This window comes from Chroicocephalus ridibundus, chromosome 9 (assembly GCF_963924245.1).
Source record: "Chroicocephalus ridibundus chromosome 9, bChrRid1.1, whole genome shotgun sequence".
NCBI classification, from domain to species: domain Eukaryota; kingdom Metazoa; phylum Chordata; class Aves; order Charadriiformes; family Laridae; genus Chroicocephalus; species Chroicocephalus ridibundus.
In genome coordinates, this window is record NC_086292.1 from 13,361,819 (window position 1) to 13,385,039 (window position 23,221).

Consider the following 23,221-nt stretch of genomic DNA (forward strand, 5'->3'; position numbering starts at 1 on the left):
CCTGCCGCCGCGGGCCGCGCTCACGACCCGCCAAACGCCCCCTGACGTCGCCCGTGACGTAGGAGGCCAGCGGGGCACGCGGCGGCACCGCGCGCGCTTTCCCGCCACACGCCGCGCGCCTCCGCCCCGGGAAGGGGCGGGCGGAGCGCGAGGGGGAACAGCGCGCGCCGCGCGGCCCCGCCCGCGCCTCCGGAGCGGGGCGGGGCGCGGCGGGGGGCGGGCAGCGCGAGGCGGGCGGTCACCTGACGCCGCCGCCGCCGCGGCCGCCGCCATTTTGTCTGGGAGCGTAAATGTGAAAGGGAAAGCTGGGGCGCAGCCCGCGGAGGGAGGGAGCTGAGCCGGGTGGAGAGGGGCCGCCGTCGCGCCGCAGGGCACCGGGAAGAGCCCTCCCCGCTGCCACCGGCCTCGCCGCTCGAGGGGAGCCGGTGAGGCGGAGCCCGGCGAGGACTCCCCGGTCGCCCTCGCCGGCGTCGCATCGGAGGGGGCTGCCGGCGCCCTTCCCCTGAGGAGGCAGCTTTCGCCACCCCGGCGAAAGCTCGCCACCCCCGGCCACCCCGCCACCGAGCCGCTGCCCCGGCCTTGTTACTGCCCGCCGCGGCGGGTCCGCGGGGGGAGCCGCCGCCGCCGGCGGCAGGGCCGCGCCGAGGATGTCGGGGCAGTCGATCACCGACCGCATCACGGCGGCGCAGCACAGTGTCACCGGCTCGGCCGTCGCCAAGGCCGTCTGCAAGGCGACGACCCACGAGGTGATGGGCCCCAAGAAGAAGCACCTGGACTGTGAGTAGGAGCCCGGCGGCGGGCGGGGGGGAGCGGGGCGGGCAGCCGCTCCGAGCCCCGGGACGGCCGGCATGGGCTCTGCCCTCCCGCGGAGGGAGGGAGGGGGGAGATGGCACCGGGGGGAGGCGGGAGGAGACACACACGCGTAAATCTGGATGAACCTGGCAGTTTTGTGCTTCAAAACTTATTTTACGCGTGGAGGGGGTGAGCTTTGTAACACCCCGTCGCGCCCGGGAAACAGATATGTTCCAACCCTGTGAACTCTTCCCGGTGAGACTTTCTTGGCTGATGTGCTCCGGGTATATTATGTGCTTGTATATATAAGTACATAATATGGATATATGTATGCGCTTATTAATGCGGCACCTGGGGAAAAGGTGGGTTAAGGGTTGTGGTTTTACGGTTGTGAGAGAGAAGTTAAATTTTCAAGTGCTCTTTCGTCCTTCTGTGCATCTGGTGGAGTGCAGCCGTTTAAGTATTTCTAGCTTTTTTGAAATATCATAGCTGTCTGTATTACAGCTCTTGAAAGGAGGCAAAAAGACTTAAGCGAGGTAAAGGGAAGGGTGAAGGTGGACCAATAACATCTCTCCAGAATGAGAGTGTGTTGCTGCTGATGTATTTAAACTTAATATGTTAAAACTCCTTTCTGTATACCCCAAGGTGCAGAAAGCTACCCTTGATATCTACAGAAGTATCAGTGGTGTTGCTTTGCTTCAGGTCTTAGTAACTGGATAGCAATTGAAGTTACTGTTTGACTGCTCGAAAGTGCCCTGAATGCTCCAAACCTTGTACATTGTGCACCGTACCGGTCACCGTCTACTAAAAGTGAAGTGTGTGTGTCTTTCCATTAGGGAGAGGAAAGAGGACATGAAGCTTTATGCTGTTTTCTTTAAAGCCAAGGGAGCGGGCTGGTAGTTTTGCAGGACTCGTTCAAGTTGGTGGTGCCAAGGGGAGTCTGTTCAGGCTTTCGGAAGAAGCGTACTCAGTTATATTGTTTGACGATAGTTTGGCTCTCTGATGCTCATCTGTTAGTATAGACTTCTGGTGTGAGAGCTTTTGATGTGGCTCAAATAGTTAAAAACATTTGTAACTGATCTGAAGGAGTAGAATCTAGCTACAGTAATGAATTTGCAGCTACTGTGTTAAAATTAAAAGCCTTAAAACTGTGTAGCTGACAACTTCTTTTTTTTAAAGTTACCTTATTTTATCTTGTTTCGTGTTCTGCCTGTGGTAGAACAACTAAATGAGGTAACCCTTGAGTCCAGAAATGGCAACATAACAGGAAGCCAGAAAGTGGTGACAGTTTTGCTCAATAGCTTGAAAGCTTCTGAAGCTTAAAAGATGTAGTGTATTGTTTGAAAATATCCTTAGGATAATGTAATCTACTATAAGTTACACTTGCAAAATAAGAAGATGGAAACCTGGAACAAGTCTTGAGAATGTCATAAACTGAGATTGTTTTTTGACTATCAAATTCCTTTGAATATCTTCTGAAACAAACCTGTTTAGAGCTGTCAGTCTCCTGAAGGTCCCATTCTGTGACACATGAGTTCTGTGTTCTGGTGTAATTCACTTTCTCAGACTTTGATCTAAGACAAACAAAAAGCTTGTTGTTCTGAATTGGTATCTGAAATAGAGGAATGCTTTGGTAGGGTGGGAAAGATAAAGATGTGAAATGTGTTATCACAAATATCTCTGTAAGGTGTTAAAAAAAAAAAACCCACCGTATGAACATTCTCCAGTCTTCATTGAATATACACAGGCCCTGCTTTTCAAACATCTGCAAGACTTTGCATAGCACTTCTTATTTTTTTCACTTGTACACAAAACTTGTATTAAATGCAAGTGGATAAGATAGTGGTAATCACAAAATGTATTTTCAAACATACAGTGCAAGTACTTTCCGATATAAAGGAAAACATAGCTTGGATTTAATGCAACATTGCTAGTTGTACCTTGGTCACTACATGTGTGTGTCATTAAAAATGCTGCATCATCTGGTATTGTGTGTAATTGCTGCTCAAGAAAACGCCTCACCAAGAACATGTTTTTAAGTGTTGCTGTAGTTGTATCAGGGATCATGGAGGAGTATCAGTTTGTGCAGTTATTCAGATTAATTCTTAAAATCCACTTATTGCCAAGCTTCCTCAGCAAGAAAAACTGTAATATGACAATATGGATTTTTACAGGAAGATGTTACACATGCAGTGTGTGAACTAGTATTAAGAGTTTTGGGTTTTGTCTGGCTACTAACTGTTGAGTGGTATAGTCATAATTTTTCTTGAAGAGCAAAAAAACCACACATGTAAAAAAAAAAAAAAACAACCTAAGCAATGTCAATGGGAATACTTGGGGTTTTTTCCTTTTAAAGTAGGTCATGATGTCCTAAGTAAGTCATCAGATCTATTTCTGTAGTATTTTGTAATATTTAGGATAACATAAAATGTTAGAGAGAGGCTGATCTTTTCTCTTAGTGGAGCACCTGAAGGTCTTGTCTGTTCTTCGCTCAGTGTGGGTTCTGTCACTTCCCCTCACCCTCCTGAGTTTGTGTTGCGGGGGAGTGGGGGTAGGTAATGTTTTTGGTGACATTTCTCTTCTTGGCTAACTGTTGAAAAGCCATAATAAAAAATGAATAAATTAAAGCTGTATCCAGGCTGGTAACTGGCAGAATAGACTTGCGTGTAGATCAAAATTTAGAAAAATTCAATTAATTTAGGGTTTGTATTTTAAACTTTTAAGTGAACATGGTAATAAAGGAAAAACTGACTGCTGTTTAACTTGTATACAGCCCACTTAAGAAGTGCAGCGGAGGTAAATGTTTGTGTTACTCATCAAAACTTAAAACTCCCATACAAGCTCTGGAAGTCCTGTGAGAAGTGGTAATTCAGGTGCTGTAAAATTCTATCATGTAGCAGATTTAGGCTCTTAAGCATTTTGCTTTAGGAGAAAGTTCAGGTCTCCATCAAATCGTTGCAAATTTTTAAGTTTTGCCAACAATATCATGTTATGACTGTCACAGTTTTGGGTTGGTTTTGTATCTGCCCATTCTTAATTTTTGGCAGCTAGAGCTCCTGACTGTCAGGTGAGTGCTGATGCAGGGTGGTTCTTGCAGAGTTATGTCTTGAACTCTTCCACAGGCAGTAAGGTGGCTGTCTTTAATTTGAGGCACTCTAGTAATCTGTGAAGCTTTTCAATACAGTAATTGAGGAAATTTGACTTGAACAAAAAATTAGTTAATGCTTTTATAGTCTAAAATTTAGGGGTTTTTATTTAGCAATTGCTTAAAGCTTTTTTTAAAAACTTCAAATGAATTGTTGCATTCCTTAGGCTACATTGAGAAAGTTTGCTGAAGTGGCTCTTCTCTTTTTTGTATTTGTAATCTATAGTTTATGGTACAACTTCCAGAAAGTAATGATTTTTTTTTTCCAAGACTGCCAGGCTTAACGAAAATGATCTTAATTCTTATGTCTGTCTCAGAGCAGTTTCAGTCCTGTGACAAAATGGAAGAGATAGGAGAATATTAAGTCATTATTATTGTCTTCAACTTACGTATTTACACTTCCCTTGAGAGACATCTTCCTGAATCAAGAAAATTATTACCTTCTTGGTACTTGAAAGTTGAAAAGTGTCAGTTTTTGTCAATGCCTGTTGAGAATTTTCCAAAAACCTTATATTTTTTTTAAATTTTTTTTAAGTATCTGGATTTATGCATGCTCTTCTCTGAAAAGCTGTATGATTTCATAGATGATGTGCCAGTATTTCAGATGAGCTGATGAAAAGAAATCCTCGGTACTCTTCTAGGTAGTAAGATTTCCACAGCTTTTCCAGGCTGCTTCAAAACCTCTATGGTACTTTTCTGGTTTAAAGCTGTTTGATTTTTTTCTTTTCTTTTTTTTTTTCCCCCCTGTGTGATGTTAATATGTTTCTAAATTCCATTCTAGAAATAGCACCACAGTTTCATTTGCAGTTGAAATGATTCCTCTGGGTAATTGGCAAAATCCTTTGAGTTGTAAAGTGTTTATATAAGTAGTGTGATAAGAAAACGAGCATCACTTGCCCAACACATTTCATTCCAGTTTTTGCTGCCAACATCCATATGCAGTTGCCCAGCTGTCAGTCTCTCAGGTGTGTGTGTTCCTGTATCCTTACACATGCATGGTGTTAATAGCCTTTTCCTCCTTTGCTGCCAGCTGAAACGGATCTATACAGTTGTTTCGATGTAGATATTCCTACTGCAGATTTAGAAGAATCATATTAGAGAAATGACACTTGCTTTTTTTATGTATCTCAATTGCTAGAATTCAAATGTGATGCTAGCTTTATTATTACTAGCTGTAAAATAATAGTAATAAAAAAACTTGCCTGGAGTAGCCTTATGAAAGAGTCTTTTTAAACTTAAGTTTTTGCAATACACTCTTAGAAAAGTCCAATTTTGGCCTATAAAACGCACTGAGATTTTTTTTTCACTGTTCGCTCTTAGGTTAGTATTTTAGAGATGTTTTATTTGCCTAAGCATGCGTTCTTTGGTGTTGGCAACTGTGGTTTATTTGTGTGTTCAGGGAGATTTTGAAGCCAAAGACCACAATTATGCTAAGCGCCCTCAATAAAAATCATCTTCAGGGGAGCCAGGATGTGTTGTCCTCACCACATGCCTGAAGTGCAGCTCACTCAGGTCCTCTAATCTCAAGCACAGCTTGAATTACTCACTGAGTAGCCGTATGTATATGAAATATTCCCTTTTGATTGCTTTTTAAAATGGTTAAGCTCAAATCTTGCAGAAGCAAGTAGCCCACGCTGGAAAACCCTAGTAGCACTTTTACAGAATTACTGGGACATGGAATCTTGGGGAATAGAACAACAACGTGTGAACTTCTCAAACGCACCAGAGGTCAATCAACTTCCAGTCTGTTAACTGTCACTTGACAGAAGACTTCTTTTAGGATTGTGTACCAAAGCAGAAGGCTGTTGCTCCCTTATGAAGGTAGGCATCTGCATGGCTTGTTGTGGTAGTAAACCTTCATGATGGCATGATAAGCCAGAGCTTTTTTTTGTGGATGTTTGGCTTAAGGGGAGGTGATCAGTTGCAGCATTTGATACGGTTGCTAACAGTAGGATTTGTGTCACGTTGTGCCTGAGCAGCACTGTAAGAACACATTTGTTATAAGTTTTAGACATAACTATATGTGAGGGATCTCCGAGTTGTTCAGCATCATCTTAGGGTCTACTGGAACATCTGCTGGTAGACCGTAGCTTGAGGGAAGGTGACAAGATTGAGATCTCTGTGGAGAGTGCTGGCAAAATATGAATGAAATTGTCTTGGCTAATTTGACTTGAGAGCAGAAAGTTTTTTTTGTTTTTTAACCTGCATCTTCCCTCCCAGTTTAATCTATTACTTAATAAGCACTCTTAATACTGAAAATCTTCAGTGAAAAATTTGACTTGCTTAGTGGTTGTGTGAAGGAAAAGGACTTTGTGCAGAAATAGTATTTTCAATAGGCTATCTGTGTGGTCTTTGACCTCAGCAGATCAATGGAATTTAACTGCTGCCTAGTAGTAATTGCCCTGTGGAGAGTTTTTGGGGCTTTTGTTGTTTGTTTGTTTGAGTTTTGTAAAAGGAAAACAGGACTTGTAACAGTTCTGTGTCACTTCTGTGCTGGCAGTTACATCAAAAATACTGAGCAAGATCTAACAGCAGTGTCTTCATAATGTTTGCTTAGAAACTGATTTGATTTAGGAAGACTTCTTTTCCTTAATGTGTGCTGGTAGAGAATTACTTAGAAATGTTGTAACAAAATTCTCATTCAATAGATGAGGCTGTTGAATTAACATTACAGTTTTCTCTATGTATGAAACCTGGAATTGGGACATGCTCCATTATATGGGGCAATAATTGTCTACAGACTCTCTGGTCTTCTAGAAATTTTAAAGTACTACTTAATTTGACAGAGCATCTCACAATGATACAGCCATGAGTGGTAAGCAGCATCTATCATGTGACTTGGTTTTGAGAATCTTCGAATTTGTCAATATTGAAATATTTTAATACTACATCAACAACAAGATTTTTATGTATAGCTTGCTTAAAACTTCAGAACTGCTCTTGTTGTGTACTTACTAGAGTGTTTTTGTGTGTTACTGTAAGGATGAAAGTTTTCATCCCAATTTGCATGTTTTGTACGTATTTGGAAATCTTTGACATCAGAATGAAATCAGTAACTTACTAGAATTTGCATTTTATAGTTTTCTATCTTGACAAGATACTATCTAAAACTCTTTACTCTGTTAAAATTACTCTGGCTATTCAATTATTCTAAACAGTGATCCTTAATCAAAGGACTTTATGTTCTTAATAAACAGATTTTTAATTAAGATACATCTGTAATATATTCTGTGCAGTAGAACAGATAGAAATTCTAAGTGCACTATTTCTATGAAGTACTTTGCCCTAAACTACCAATGCGTGGTGTCTTAAGTTCATGTTTAAACTACTTAATGATAATGTAGTCTGTCCTCTACATCCTGCTAACAAGACAAATAAGTTGGCTATCTGAGTGGTGCTGGCACCTCTGTGTTCACTTGTTGCCCAACTTCCCCAGCACTTGCCCCTCTTCAAGTGCTTGTCCAGACAAACCATGTAAACAGCGATGCTGCTCTGCAGCCAACAGGCTGCTTAGAGGCTTGGCTTAAATAAGAGGCCACAAAGGAAGCTTTTCAAACTAGGTGTTTGTTTTACTGGCCTTGCCCAGTCCTTAGGGTGTACTTTGATCACACCTGAGACAAATTTAGCTCAGAGAGAATAAATGTCTCCTGTGCATGTCTTGAGGGGTTTAGAATAGTCCTGGGTTCAGTTCTTTGCTCTCTTTTCAGCAAGTGCTTTCATTGGCATTCTCAGGCAGGCTTTTTTCCCATGTATCTGCAGGAGCCTGTTCTAGTTTTGTACGAATACTCGGGCAGAGACTCTGACCTCCCAAGTTAATGTTCTATTATTGAGTTTATAATTGGTCCTGGACACAAGGAGCTTTTTTTTTTTTACATACAAAAGCCTGAGACCTGCCATGATCTACCATAGAATACTCAGTGTGTTGGTGATTAGGTTATTTTAGTTAAGTGGGAAGGTGTATAGATGCAAATTCTTGCTTCTGATATTTATAGAAAAGAAGCTTATTACAGGTTTGTAGCATCTCATTTGCTGTCATGTGTGTCAGTGTTCACGCTTAGGCTGGAGTTGCAGGGTACTTGCTGCCTGTTGATCTCATGAGGTATAGATGTCTCGGCTTTTCCTTGCTTCTCTGATTTTCATTTTTGTGGTTAGATTGAATGACTTCAGGCATTGAGCATCCAGAAGGTCTACACTGGCTTTTGGTCAATTTAGAAATTGGCATAGTGTTTCTGCTGGGCACATTATTTATTGAGGAGATATTGAGACTCCATAAAATTATTGAAATGCCTTTGAAGTTCATACTTGGAGTCTTTCAGTAAAATGCAGTGAATTTGAGCAAGGAATGTAAAAAAGCTCAATTATTTCTTAAACAAAGGACTGAAGCTAATGTTTCCAGTATGAATTCTCAGTGTAAAAACACAAGATAACATGATGATCCTCTTTGAGCATATAACTCATTGTAATGCTTTGATTATTTTTTCTTTAATTTAGATCTAATACAGTGCACAAATGAAATGAATGTGAATATTCCACAGTTGGCAGACACACTCTTTGAGAGAACTGCAAACAGTAGCTGGGTTGTAGTGTTCAAAGCTCTAATTACAACACACCACCTCATGATGTATGGAAACGAGGTAAGACATTATTAGTTCTGTTAGTCTCCTTGACAGCGTTTTAAAAAATTGTCTCAATCTATGAAGCATTAGATACATACTTCAGTTTTTCAAAGGTCTTTGTTTTTATGCTGCTGATGGCTGTGAAGTACTTCTCCAGAGAATAAGATATTCCTTTATTATTTCAATACCAAAATATATCAGTGTTTGCAATTTACCTGCAGGCATCTGGGTTGGGCTGTGAGGGAATAATAAGTGACCTTTCTAGAACAGAGACTTGAAAAATTTCTGATGAGCTCTTCTTTATTAGGGTAGTGCTTATCAGTAAGAGCACAGCGAAAGAGTCTTGTTAGCACTACATAAATGTGCAGCCAACCTTTTAACAGATAAGAATACTTAATAAAGGAGGGAGGAATATGGTAACTAGAATATTTGGTTCTCCAAGTTATCATCTAATGGGCTAAATCTTCATATATTGTTGCTGTTAACATTCCTCTGAAACAGGTTTCTATTGCATTTGGTTCATGTAAACTATTTCATCACTATTTATTAAAAGCTTACCAGACAGTAACATGGCGTTAGAAACGTAGCCTCTTGTACACAGCCCTTCCCTTAAAAACTAAACTTTGTCGTGGTCAGGCAACAGTTTAGTTGTGAACTTGTGTGTAGTCATTCTCCTAATAAATCGCTGTTGACTACTGGTGGTATTGAAATCATGATTCTTAAAGATACTGCTTCCAGCCATTAAACTGCTCTGAAAACTTAGTGTTGCCTCCCCTCTCTCCAAAGCTCTGTGAACTTAATTGAAATGACCTGTAAAACATAGTGTGCTCTTTGTTAACACTTACCCAAGTTATTTATGGGCTTAAATCATAGTTTCAACAAATAATAAGCTGAAATTAGAGGATAATGAGAAGTAAACACAAAGTAAAATTCACTGCTTATTCCAAGTGTAAAGCTAAACTGAATGCTGTAAATCAGTTTGTATATTTTATTCTCTCTTCCAATACAGCTTATATCTACACACTGAAACTTAAAAGAAAAAAAAAAGCAGACAACTGAACCATAGAAAAAAAATCAAAACTTAGAGTTGTGGGCTACCAGTCAGTATCTGTTTGTCTGTACAATGATTCATAGTGGCAGAACAGTTGAATTTTCATGTCTGTACCAAAACTGGTCCTCAGCTTTGAATGAGTGCATTCAAAAGATTAGTTCCTTTTTATCTACTGAAGTGACTAGAACACTAGTTCTGTAATTTCAGGTGGAACATGAGTGTACTCCTCACTCTTCTAATATGTTAAGAAACCTTTTTCTTAAACAGATAAAGTAATTACCGGATGTTTGACTTCTATTTTAAGTACAAGTAAATATAGCAGAAGGTGAAAATGTTCTCTGAACAATCACTATCTTGCAGTTTCTTGTTCAACATGACTACCTGTTTCTTGTGATGAAGTTTTGGGTGAAACAGGTTAAAACTACTCTCACCTGTGCATTGTGCAGTGCAAGACCCCTGACATCTGAAGAGTGAGAGTTAGCCTTGGCCCTTTTAAAGTGAGATTCAGAACAGATGCAGAACTAATTTTGAGATGTGTATAGACACCTTTTGATATCACTGTTCTGTTCCTGATAATGTTCCAGCTGTTCTTCTGTATCTCTTTGAATGCAGTACTAAGATGTACAAAGACCAGATAAACTAACTGAAAAGGAGAATAAGAAGTTAAAACAGTGCCAGAGCTGTTAGTAGTCAAGCTGTGTGTTGTAGACTTGTGTGAACTCTGTACCTATAGGCTGAGAACACGTATGGAGTTACTGATGAGGTGGTACTGATGACAAGTTAGGGAATCATTCGGGCCCCTTGGAGGGTGAAAGTACTGCTTTCAGTTTGAATAGTACTTGTGAGAAGAATTTTCTTGTTGCTGTGCTAAGCCCTCATTACAGTTCCCAGAGAGCAGGTGCTATACTGAGCCCGACTGAAAATATGCTAGTTTTGTGGAGCATGACAACACAAACCTGGCAGACAGGTAGATTTCCACTGTGAAGGAACAGGCCCTGCATGTTGCGGCAGCAGAGGGATTCAGATCAAAGGTGTAACAAGTTCCTTAAGCCCTACTGATCATAATCCTCTTTTAAGGACTAAAACACATACAAAGAAGCAAGAAAGAAATCACAGTCATAGGAGATCTGTGTGGAACAGTGGCAGAGAAACTTTTAAAACTGCCTTGCTGCCTGGATGTGTTTGTCTCTTACCCTTGCATTATTTATGGAGCCAGCTATTAATTGTCAAAACTTAAATGTCTTTTAGATAGCTGCATTATATTATATTATTTATTATATACATATATAATTATATCACCGGTGCTGCAGCTCGCCACAGTTCCAGAAGCATTTTTGTTGCTAATTACTTTTAAAGTTTGTAACTAACCCATCTCCCACTTCTACAGCAGCAGTAGAGCTTTGCAAACTTCAGGAGCTTGGATAATGCGAGTGGTATTTCTGTTTTGTGTTTTCCAGCTTGTCTGTTCTAAACTACAAAGTTAACGTAAGCAGCTTCCTCTAGGGTTATCAGCCTTTTATTCATGGGCAGTGATATCTTTTTATTTAGTTTAAATCTATATTTTTGCTGGAGTTTTGGATTTCAGAGGCTTTGCTAGTTAGTGGTTTCAAGTTTTCGTGTAAAGTTTTCCCTTTTAAGTAATTTCTATTGTTGATAGAGGTTACAAGGTAAGTGTAGTTTTCTTGTAATAATCTTAAATGTTTTGACTCTCACAACAATGATATTCTCAACTTTTTCTTCACCAACAGCGCTTTATCCAGTATCTTGCATCCCGAAACACTTTGTTCAATTTAAATAACTACCTGGACAAAAGTGCCATGCAGGGTAAGGATCTTTCATTGAAGGAAATAACTCTACTGCTTTTTTGCTCTGTGATAGTGCCTATGTCAGTGCACTCTAGGAGACAAATGACATGGAAATGAAAGTGTGTTATGATTTATATTCCATGAAGCACCAAAGAATGTCCATCCAAGAATGTAGACACAAGGAAAGCGAGATTCTGAGTTTCCTAGCTGAGTGCTAGAAATTTGTCTGTAATGTGCATAAACAGCTGTAAATTTTAAGAAGTGAACTCTTAATGCTGACTAGAATAAACCTTATGAATATTAGCACAATGATCTATTTTTTGCCATTGCATTTTAGTGTCTCAGAATTAAATGTTTACTGTTAAGGTGCATGGAATGATAACTAGGATGTCCTGTATAAATATTGAGAACTCCTTCAAATGTCCAAGAAGTCTTTTAATTACTTGCCAATGGTAGAAAACATTTTTGGGTCTTTATGTGGTTTTTGAGGCGTTGGCAGGTAAGTTACCAAAGTCTTCAGTATTTAACTAGGAATACATTTTTTTGTCTAATTTCAAGAACATCTTAATAACAGCTGCTTGGTTCTTGCCTAATATTTTAATGTATTTAGGTGTTTATTCTCATAATTGCAATGAATGCTTTCCTAATCTTAGAAAGTTGGGAAGAAACTGTAACATTACATCTCAAGGTGAAAAATAGTTCTGCAAATTGATGTAAAATGGGCTAGTAGGAGAATAGTTCTTGAAAATAACTTAAAAGAACCTGTTCCCTCTCAAAATGTCTAACTGAAAAATGCTTAACTTTTAGGCTATGATATGTCTACCTTCATTAGGCGATATAGCAGATACTTGAATGAAAAAGCACTTTCGTATAGACTTGTAGCAGTTGACTTCACCAAAATGAAAAGAGGGTAAGAGTGTTACTGCTTCTTTTGTTCGGGCTTTCATATTGGGGGTGGCGGGGGGGTGGAGGGAGTCGAAATACCAGGTGTACTTGAGCTTATCATAGATTGGTGTTCCTTTTGGCCCTTTGAAGCAACATAGTACTGTTGAAACAGCGTAATACGCTGAGATCTTCTGGTAACTTGTACACGTGTGGCTTCTACTCTGTAGGCTAGATGGAGTGATGAGAACCATGAATGCTGAAAAGCTTCTGAAAACCCTTCCAATCATACAGAACCAGCTTGATGCACTCCTTGATTTCGATGTAAGTACTTTAAGATCAGTATTAGGTAACACTCTCATTTTTGAAGTGAGAGTTTCATTATTTTATTAAATACTAATTTACTTTCTTATTGCTTTCTACACAGGCAAATCCAAATGAACTAACAAATGGTGTTATAAATGCTGCCTTTATGCTCCTCTTTAAAGATTCCATTAGACTTTTTGCAGCATACAATGAGGGGATTATTAATCTTTTAGGTATGTGAGAATTTTTTTAGCTTTTGAACTTTTGTGAAAGATGCTGAGAGAACTAAGGAATATAGACAATTTCTGACTGCGGTTTCTTAATAAAATCTCTGCTCCATTACCATGAAATAAAGCCTGTCTTAGTTTCAGTGGCAACTAGCATAGGCTTAAACATATGCTTCTACCTAGAAGAATACATTTTGAAACAGAAATTGAGATGAGAGGGTGATTGGCGGGACTAAAACAAAGATGCCAGATACCATAAATGTGCATTGGATAACCTTTGCAATTGGACTGTAAAAATAGTAGTGAGATACTGGGTATTTTGAGTATTTAGTATAGTCACGGTATGACTGACTTCTGTTTTCCCATACTACTTTGACTGTTCACCTTTACTTAGTACCTGAATCTACGTGAGCCTAGTAGATGACATGTAGGCCTTTTTGTTCAAGAGCGATAAGCTCTTAGCAAAGCCTTATAATGACTATTCAAGCAAATTTCTGAGTTAAAACATCTGATCAGTTTGTTCTGTAATCCATTAGTTTTTACTCAATGAAATATCTTTAAATATATAGAGCAAAACCATAAGTGAAGGATGCGATTGGTACTCCTTTTGGTAGGTCAGTTCAGTGTATACCACTTCAGTAGCTGTTCTGATGTCTTTTGGATACTTAGCCCATTTACAAACATCAAAAAGTATTGATACAGGGTCTAAAAATATAAATATATACCAGGAATATTTTCAGATGGTAAAATATTTTGCCTCATTGCCAGTTAATAAGCTGACTTCTTGAAAATATTCCTCTGAGTACCAAATTTAACAATTGCAGTGATTCGCATCCATGCTTAATAACGCTTTGCATTATATTCTAATGTACTGAAATAGAAAAATCAGTGTTTTTCTATTGACTGACTTATTACAAAAGATGTCAGGTATTCATGTAAACTTTAAAATTGGAATAGCTTTGAGTTACTCCTGTCTGTTCTCTCCCTGAAGCTTGTCTTGAATTAACTTTTGTAATACTGTGTCAGCTTTTTGCTGGGGAGGCTGTTACCTTACAAAAGTTTTATTTGTATCCTCAGAAAGGTACTTTGATATGAAGAAGAACCAGTGCAAAGAAGGCTTGGATATTTACAAAAAATTTCTAGCCAGAATGACCAAATTGTCAGAATTCCTCAAAGTAGCAGAGGTAAATCTACATCTATGAAAATGATATTTAGCTGCCTATACTGGTATAGTAGTCTGTATTCATAACAACTTCACAAACAGAGTAATGTTTGCTTAACTTCTCTATACAAGGACGTATTCTACAGATTAGGTATTTTAAAGATTGTATATGCTCATTAAAATGAATTGAGATTCTTGGGATTTTCATTAGCCAGACAACATACTAAACTTTCTGAAGTGTTGTCATAAATTTCATGAATGGTGCAGAATGTATGAACTGAATGTTACAGTCTATTTGCAGTGCTTTCCTTTACTGTAACTGCTAAAAATGGAGAATTAGTTCCAGTAAGCAATGTTGGTGTTTCTAATGCTGCCAGTAAGCTGTTCTGCATGAAAAAGTTAAGCTGGATGAAAAGCTGGGTTTGCTTGGAGGCACGGTTTAATGCATTTGTGATTTCTAAAGTGTGTACCTAGTGAAACTTGTACCAGCTCAGAAAGTTATGAATATCCCTTTTTAATATGTTAGCTTCTATGTAACATTCAGATATCACTGTCTTTTTTTTTTCGTTGCTACTGCATGTAGTAATGTACTTTTTTCTTTCTTTGTTTTTTTGTAAACTCAGCAAGTTGGAATTGATCAGGGTGACATTCCAGATCTTACTCAGGTCAGTGTACATATATTGATTAACCCAGTTATTTTCTTCTTTGTGTTTTTAAAGGTTGCTGTGTATCATAGCAGTGGTTTATCTCGAGAATGTATTCTCTTCTATGTATTTATATATGGGAAATATGTATGGTGATTTTCCCATGAATTACATGTACTCAGTACTTGCACTTTGTGGGTCTTAATAAGATCTTTTGATTGTTTAAAGCAATAAAACTTACAGAAAATATTCTTCAAGAATTTCCAGTATTTGTTGCAGCAGATTCACTGGCATGTAAGCCACTGGCATGTAAGCCACAAGCATCTTGCCATGCCTTGAGGAAAACCTTCCATTTCACTGTAACTTAATGTCTTCCAATACACTTAAAGATTACAGTTAGCTAGTTCAATCAAGAATTTTTTTCTTTCCCTTGAGGTCTGGATAGATTTGATGTTTCTATATCAGCGTTTAACGCTGGCTTCAGTATTACTCAGTAATATGAGGGACGTGTGCAATACAGGTCGTGCACTGGAAAATTTAGTCTAAAAGGCAGAATGCAGGGAAATGCCTTCTACTGAGGATAAATTGTGGGGCAGAAAGGAGGCGAGAAAGATGGTTTGACCTTGTTGAACAGGAAACACTGATAGTCCACAGAAGTGCACAAAGTTACTCTGCAGTTCCTCCCTTTTGTAGGGACATTATGTTTCTAACCTAGGACCAACCCAACAGGGACAGAGGTATTTGATATTCTTTCTGGAGTGCAGAGTAACCTGATGGGTAGGATAAATAGCTGTCAGGAGTCTCAGGCAATAAACCAGAGTGCCTTAGAGGTCTAGAGTACTCAAGCTGTTTAAGTGGAGTCAGTGTGAAACAGTTAACATCTAATGTGTAAACTTTGGACAGTCCCATCTAGTCCTACACTACCTTCACAAAATTAAATTTCATGGGTTAATAATGTAAAAATATACCTACTGTGAAAATTTGCCTATACTTCATCAGTGTCTTTTTAATATGGAAATGAAATCTAAGCCACAAACTTCCATTGTCAGCGTTGTTCATTACTCCCTTTGCATCTGAAATACATGTTTCAAAGTACAAATCTCTAATACTTGCTCCTAGCAGTTAATATTAACCCATTTAAGAACTTCCAGGCCTTTGTCATAGGAAAGAAATATGACTGTAACCAGCTGGGTAAGAGCAGGTGATGAGTGAAAACAGTAGTTTGATGTTTCCTATTGGTGTTTGATCTTAGCATCTTACTCTTTTTATTAGTATTGCAGTATTCAGCTGGTCTGTATTATGCTAATCAAATTATACTCAAGTCTGAAGTTATACTTCAGTGGGTTTGTGTGCGCTTGTCCAGTTAATTGGGTCATTATAAGGTTTTTCAAAGCAGGGGTGGTTTTGATTTACTGAGAACAGGAGATTTAACTTCATTTTGCTGCTTTTTAGATCTGAAACTTTCAGTGAGCAAAACCCTTTATATCTACTGTTCTCAGAACATTTTTTTTTCTAATACCTCAGATATTTTTGTTGTAAGTGCACTTAAACATGAAAGGCAACTCTGAACTGTGGTGGTAGACATCAGCATCCTGTGTATTTTGGCAATTTCAGTGCCACTGTTAAGCATTCCACTTCCATAGTAAATTTCATGGCATTTAATAAGAGTTGAATAATTGTACATCCATTTAGTGCCCTATTAAAAGAATTTCCTAAAATTTCTTAATACCAGGCTTTCACAAAAATTTAATTTTCAGTCTGCTTATGTTTCTGAAATAAGTCCTGATTGGATCATGTCTTTTGTTTCTATTCTGGTCCACCATATTTAGTTTTTTCCACATACTTTATTTACATTTCTGGTGTGTATTCAGTTCTGGGATATGCATTTTTCAGAGTTCCCTTAAGCTGTCCATGACAAGAATGGGTTTCTCTTTAGAGATTTGTTATTACTGCTGCTGTGTAGCTGCTTTTCTTCCTTGATTCTAGTGTTCACACTATTGACGCTTTTACCAGTTCCTGTAAAGAAAGTATTTTCCTTTGTAGGAGCCCTGTTTCGCAGTGCTGTTGCTGATTTTCTGTTTATAGCTGTTGCTGTATTTCATGAATGCAACTGGGTCACTTTCCTCTGTATGGATGTTGGTCTGTCAGGTGTCTTTGGGTGTGGGGAGGGAGGGTGAGTCATAAAATACAGCCTTGTTCAAATCATAATGTTTCTATTAGCCCAGGCACCTCTTCTGACATAAAACTACTGAGATCAGTTCACTCCAAATTTCATCTCTGATGTTCTGTTGGATATCTGTAGCAATGAGAAAGTTCAGAGAACTTATGGTTTGTTGGTTTCAGGTTCTATAGTTGAGGGGATTGTTCAGAAGATTTTAGAAAGAATAAGTGTAGAATATGCTTTTCCATACAGATAAGTTTTAGTGGCCTTGAAAAAAAATGAAGACTAGGAAAAAAAAAAACTTTCTGGAATTAGGGTATAGCCTATGGCTATTAAGATTATCTATCCAGCTGGATCACACAGTGCCTTTTGCCAGCTGCTGTTCCTCCTGAGAAGTAAAAGTAAGGGATTTCTTGGTTTGGGCTTTTTTTTTTTTCCTGTCCCTGATACCTTTCCAGGAGGGTATTTCAGAATGTTCCCCCTTGGGGTTTAGCTGTCTGGTTTGAACACTGAATTTATTCGTGGCCAGTTGTTGAGGTAACTACACTGTCTTAGCTTACCTAGCTCTATTTACAGAAAAAAACACCAGCTCAGGCCTTAACTTTAAGACAAGCTGTTCTATAGGATTATTCTAATTGGTTTTCTTTGTGTCTCTTGTAGCTTGAATTAGCCTTCATTGAATGTGGGAAGCTAGAATTGTGCTCTGTATTTCAGAGGGGAACTTACCAAAGCCTTATGTGATTAATACTTTTCCTTGTTCCAGGAAATACTTTGGTCTAGCTTTTGGTACAGAAGGACTAGCAAGGGCAAGCTTGTTTTTCTTCCAAACAATGCTTATCATATCTGTTCTATGTACTGCAAGTTGGCAAGTAGTAAGAGAGGCGTAATGTCTCTGAAACCCTGCTAGATGAGGAGGATGGAGCTGGCAAGTAGATTAAAACTTTAGAATTTATTCCCTTTATCTGAATCTGCAGTAGGGTTTATTTCACTCTTTTTATGGAGTGTGGACTATGTAGTTAAAAGCCATGAGAGCAATGGGGCTAGAACAGCAAGGCAGTGAACTCTTCCAAAAGTACTAGCCCAGTTATTTTGCTTGATGGAGGCTGTTTTTATAGGGTGATTTGGAGAAATCTTACCTCCTACTAAGACTGTGTAATAAAGATGAGTTCAAATTTATTCTGAGCTTTGAAGCTGTTTCCTTTGGTATGGAAGAAATATTTCTGTAGTGGGTACAAGTATATGGCAGCAAGAAGGCAGGTTATGATTGGTGCTTTTTTCTTGTTTTCTGTAGGAGCCAAAGCAGCTCTGGTGTGCCTTAGTCTGTGTATTTTAAACTTGCTCTTTTCTGTTACCTGTCAGTTAAAATCTTTCTTTCAGGGACTGAATAATGTCATGGCTGTCTTCTCCTAAGTCTTGGTAAGCTTATGAGTGTTGGTCACCTAAAACTCATTTAGGTGTCTGAAGTCTTAGCCGAGGTGTCTAGCACCTGACTTCCTGATGGATTTAGGTAGCAAGAAGCCTGTTTTTTGGAATCTTCTTCATTCCTTTAAAAACAGCTTAATATTTAAAAACTTTTCAAAACTTTTGGGGAGGAGGGAACCACCAGAAACCACCTGTATTTGGGGTGGTGTTGCTAGTTTCTGATGGCTTCTGAGTAATTGAGTAGGTTTATTGTAGTCATGTGTTGAATAGCTACTTGGTCTGCCGTACTGTTGTTGAGATGAGGTTGGATTTGATTGCCTTTTTCTCAAACCAAACATCCTGCTGTAGTCAAGTGTATCTAATGCAAGCCTTTGACTGTAAGTATTTGAATGGAAAGCGATTGGCTTTTTGTTGTTACAGGGAACACCTCTTTTATGAAGAAAGGCTGAGGGATTTGGGTCTGAGCGGGGACCTTATCAATGCTTATAAATACTTAAAGGGTGGGTGTCAGGAGGATGGGGCCAGGCTCTTTTCAGTGGTGCCCAGCAACAGGACAAGAGGTAACAGGCACAAACTTGAGCATAGGAAGTTCCACCTAAACATGAGGAGGAACTTCTTTACCCTGAGGGTGGCAGAGCACTGGAACAGGCTGCCCAGAGAGGTGGTGGAGTCTCTGTCTCTGGAGACATTCAGAACCCACCTGGACGCGTTCCTGTGTAACCTGCTCCAAGGTGACCCTGCTCTGGCAGGGGGGTTGGACTAGATGATCTCCAGAGGTCACTTCCAACCCTAAGATTCTACGATAAGGGATCAAAATGCAAAGGCCTTATTTTGGTACTTCTGCAAGTTTTAAGGGAATACTGCTTAATCGGCTGTGATTATTGGATTAATCTTAACATAGCAAATACTATCGCCAAAAACAAGAATGCAACTTGCATACCCAGAAGCAGACCTATTCTGGTGGAAAGCTTACTTCATGTCCCTGTGGCTCTTTAAAAGGAGAGGCACCACAACTGGGTAGATAGAATCCAGGTCTGCAGGATGGCAGCAAAACCCAAAAGCACAATTGATGTTTTGTTTGTTTTTAGTGGATGGAGAAACCAATCTGTGTACTAAACAGTGGTGTGTTGTCTAGAAGCAGTGTTTTATAAGTCCTTTTAACTTTAGGCACCTAGCAGCTTGCTTGAAGCACTGGAACAGCATTTGGCTTCTGTGGAGGGAAAGAAAACAAAAGAAGTCTCCGCTGCCAGCAGGTAAGCACCCAATGAATTACAACGATTCCTATACTTAGGATTTGTCATCTTCATATTAAGAATTTTCAGGATTCAGTCATTTGGTGTTCTCCTTGGAATTTTATTCACTTCCAAATATATCCAAGTATAAATGAAGCATCTAGTGAGTAGTAGTCTGATAGCTTAGTCATGTTTGAAATGTCTGCCTGTGTTTCTGACAGACTCCTTATTATGCTCTAATAAACTACTGAGCTGTATGTTACTGTTTTAGCTTTTGCTTGTTTGAAGTCCTTTGGCTTCTAAGACTTTTAAGGTATTTGGGTTTTGAAGCTTTTTAACCAAGATAGGATGTTATTTAGCTTTATTGTAAATTATCTACCTCTCAGACCATGAATTTATCTTAACATGCTTATAGAAGTTCTTCAGTCCCTTCTCAGAACAGCCAAATTGGCTTAGATACTTTGTGCTGACAGGAATTGTATTATTCTTTCTGTCAAGTATGGTATCGATTTGTATGAACAGTACTTCTGACTGAAGAGTGATGAGAGATCTTTAGGCATAGGCATTCTCTCACAGAAACTCAGTAAATATTGATAGATCTATTAGTGTAAGCTACATTCCTGAGTTGCTGTCTTGCTCCTCTACCACAGTATTCTGCTAAAAGGTATACTATATAGGGAAATATACTAAAAGGTATACTATATAGGGAATAACTTCTGTGCTTTGTTTACTGTGATATGTATAATATATACAAACAAGCTTTCTGTGCCTCTGCTGCTTGAATGGATTAGAATTCCAGTCTAGTCTATATGACCTTAAAGAAAGAAGACAACTGGTATGTTCTGCGCTTTCCAGTTCCTGTCTGCTGAAACTTGAGAGAGTAATCCTGTGCTGCTTTTTCACTGAACTCCCTCATTATTTGGGTGTCTGCTTTTTTGTACTAAAGAGTAAGGGAAGACAAGACTGGAGTGGAGGGGGAATGGCATACAAATAGATAATGCACTTGATGATTAAAATAGAAGTGATGTATACATGACTGTTTTTCTTAACAAAACTTTTTAAATTATTACTGTTTTTAGAGCTAGTGCCCTATCCAGTGCTGTTTCCACACTTGCCAATACAGGAATGTCATTTAGCAGGATGGATGAGAAAGAAAAGCAGCAGGCATTGGAGGAAGAACAAGCTAGACTGCAGGCACTTAAGGTACTATATTTTTTTACAAGTTTGTATTCTGAGATTATTTTTTATTAACTGGATACAGGTGGAAACCAAGATTGGCTTAAATTCTTGGTGGGGGAACGCTCATCTTGAGAGGCCATGTCTGCCAATATGTGGTGACCCTTCTACCAGGAGTACGATTGGAATAGCAGACAGATGATATAAACCATGTATATTCTTCCTTACAAGATATTATTATTTATCTCAAAGGTTCACAAAATAAATATACAACAATTCTAGGTTACATGTCAGCAGCCGAACATACAGCATTGCTACTGTAAGACTGATTATTGGTAGGAGGGAATTATTTTTGCCCATGTTGTATGGAATATGGCTTTAGTGTGATTTGATTTTTAAAGGCTTTGTTAAAACAAATAATCCTATCTCTAATTTCAATAATTTTTCTGTTTTCAGGACTCTACAGAAGAATAATTGTTTTATTTAAGATGATAATTCAAATTTCTTCTTGGAAAAGGTCTTTGGGACCTTCAGGCAGGGTTAAGAAATTAATAAAACTAAAATGCCACCTGTATATCTTATCTTTCAGGAGCAGCGATTAAGAGAGATTTCTGTAGTATCAAATTCTACTTCCACATCAGCATCCCCAAGCACCTTATCAGGAAAAAGTGTGAATACCACCGTAGCTGTTGACCTCTTTGCGGTACCAGCACCCACAACAAATAGGTGAGAGATACTTTGCTTTCTGAAGCAAACAGAAATTACTGTATTGGCTTGTAGTTCCACAATAAACTGCAAAGCACTGATCTGAGTTACTTCTCAAATACTTTTCAAGAATAACCTTTTGCTGATTATTTCCTGGTGTATTCACAGGAATTTGGGCATTAATCAATAAGTGCTTAATTACTAGTCTTGTTTTGTACCACTGTTATTGATGGGCTACTAGTGGAAAAGAGGAAAGTGAGATTGGTATCAGTGTTTGTATAACGCAAGAATACAATGCCTACTACATACCTTCATATTTCTCTCTTTTCTTATTCAGCATGCCCAACCTTTCTAGTGATCTTTTTGATCTTCAGCCTGCATTTGTTCCAACTGTGCAGAGTACTCCAGCTATATCAACATCGGCAAGCAGCGCTTGGGGAGGTAAGCTGAGATGATGATTTGACTGTCTAAACGATGGGTAAATTCTTAGAATACAAGAGTAAAATACAGATTCATACTTAAATGAACCTAAGTCTTAAATCTTAATTACTTTGCATCCAAACATTTTTATCCTTGACAGAATATTGAGTAAGCCATCTGAAAGCTCTGGTAAACTGTTACAGAAAAGTTACTTTTTTTTAACATGTAACAGTAGTGTCAATGTACAGTAGCTGGAATGAAGGAGCTATTTGATAAAGGGGATGGGTAGAAGACATGTAGCTAAAAATCAAGGTTTAAAAGTGCTGGGAAATAAAAACTAAGTAGATGTAACTGAAAAGATGCTCGACTACTATTTCCGTTCCATTAAGTGATATTTAATACACTTTTCATTTAAAAGGTGTTGGTGACTTCAAGTCCTTATCATAAAGCTATCGTTGTTCCCAGTTTCTTGGGCACAGCATTCTGTCCATCCCTCCAAAGAATAATCAGGATAAAGGTCAACAAAATGTCTTAAATGGTGAAATAAGGCAATGGTAATGTCATTGTAAGTGTTGGTATTTTAATAGGTGGAATTGATATGTGCTATTTAAAAAATAGATTCTTGAAGCCAAACACATAGTATCTAACTCTTTTGATTGATAAGTGTTCTGTCATTTTCCCCCTCCCACCCAATGGCAATACTAGAATTATTTTCCCTAAATAGAGCTATTAGGATTTTTATCTGAAAATGAGGATTTGTATCTTTAATGGGCTGATGGTGGAATACTTACAGTTTGACTTTGTCTAGAGATTCTCATATGCAATCATTTCAGTCTGTTTTTCTTTTCCATTATCTGTACTCTGTATTCTTTCCTTCACTTCTGCATCTGAAAGGTCCTTTCTCGTCCTCAAATGGTTGTGTTGGTTCACCACCTCATCTGGACATCTTTGACATGAAGCCAGTTGAAGAAGCTGTAAAATCTGCCACCCCTTTCATCAATTCTGCTTTTTCCTCCAAACAAACAGTGGAACTGTTTAGTGGTAAAAAACCAAGCAAACCCCATGTAACTTCTTTGCAACTGGACATAATAACACTAGTAAACTGGGCCATGTAATCTTTTTGTGGTTTGGACCAATTGTCACTCTTTATTAACAAGTAAAAATGGTGCATTAATTCCAGATGTAGTAAATGATATGTTTCCTTAAAGTTTTATTTCTATGTTTGAAATAACTTACTGTTTTGTTCAGCTTGCCTGGCCTAGACATCCTAAGACTTGCGATGTTGCTGGGATTTTTGCTGATTTCTTTCAAACTGCAACCTCCTTTCTCTTTTGTAATGGGGAATGCAGGAGTTACTTGAGCTTTTCAAATTTCGTAAATAAAAAAAACCCCTTTTTATTACTAAAAATTCTTAATTTTTAATAGCAGACTTAATTTTTTGGGTCTCCGCTTCCTTTTTCTCTTTTAAACTGATC

General features: G+C 38.7%; 1 protein-coding gene across 7 annotated transcripts in view; it reads left to right on the forward strand.

The window, feature by feature from the left end:
* The first annotated feature begins 221 nt into the window (after positions 1 to 221).
* Positions 222 to 23,221, forward strand: part of LOC134521204 (phosphatidylinositol-binding clathrin assembly protein-like) — a 32,697-nt gene continuing 9,697 nt past the window's right edge. For 3 of the 7 annotated variants that reach the window (XM_063347401.1, XM_063347403.1, XM_063347404.1), the window contains exons 1-13: positions 222 to 777; positions 8,429 to 8,571; positions 11,353 to 11,428; positions 12,217 to 12,319; positions 12,522 to 12,615; positions 12,719 to 12,830; positions 13,902 to 14,008; positions 14,610 to 14,651; positions 19,381 to 19,466; positions 20,525 to 20,648; positions 21,211 to 21,347; positions 21,664 to 21,767; positions 22,641 to 22,787. In XM_063347401.1, coding sequence (XP_063203471.1) covers positions 648 to 777; positions 8,429 to 8,571; positions 11,353 to 11,428; positions 12,217 to 12,319; positions 12,522 to 12,615; positions 12,719 to 12,830; positions 13,902 to 14,008; positions 14,610 to 14,651; positions 19,381 to 19,466; positions 20,525 to 20,648; positions 21,211 to 21,347; positions 21,664 to 21,767; positions 22,641 to 22,787 — 1,405 coding nt within the window. In that variant the 5' untranslated portion in view covers positions 222 to 647. The remainder of the gene's footprint in view (positions 778 to 8,428; positions 8,572 to 11,352; positions 11,429 to 12,216; positions 12,320 to 12,521; positions 12,616 to 12,718; positions 12,831 to 13,901; positions 14,009 to 14,609; positions 14,652 to 19,380; positions 19,467 to 20,524; positions 20,649 to 21,210; positions 21,348 to 21,663; positions 21,768 to 22,640; positions 22,788 to 23,221) is intronic. The other 4 variants (XM_063347408.1, XM_063347407.1, XM_063347405.1 and 1 more) reach the window with 3 other exon arrangements.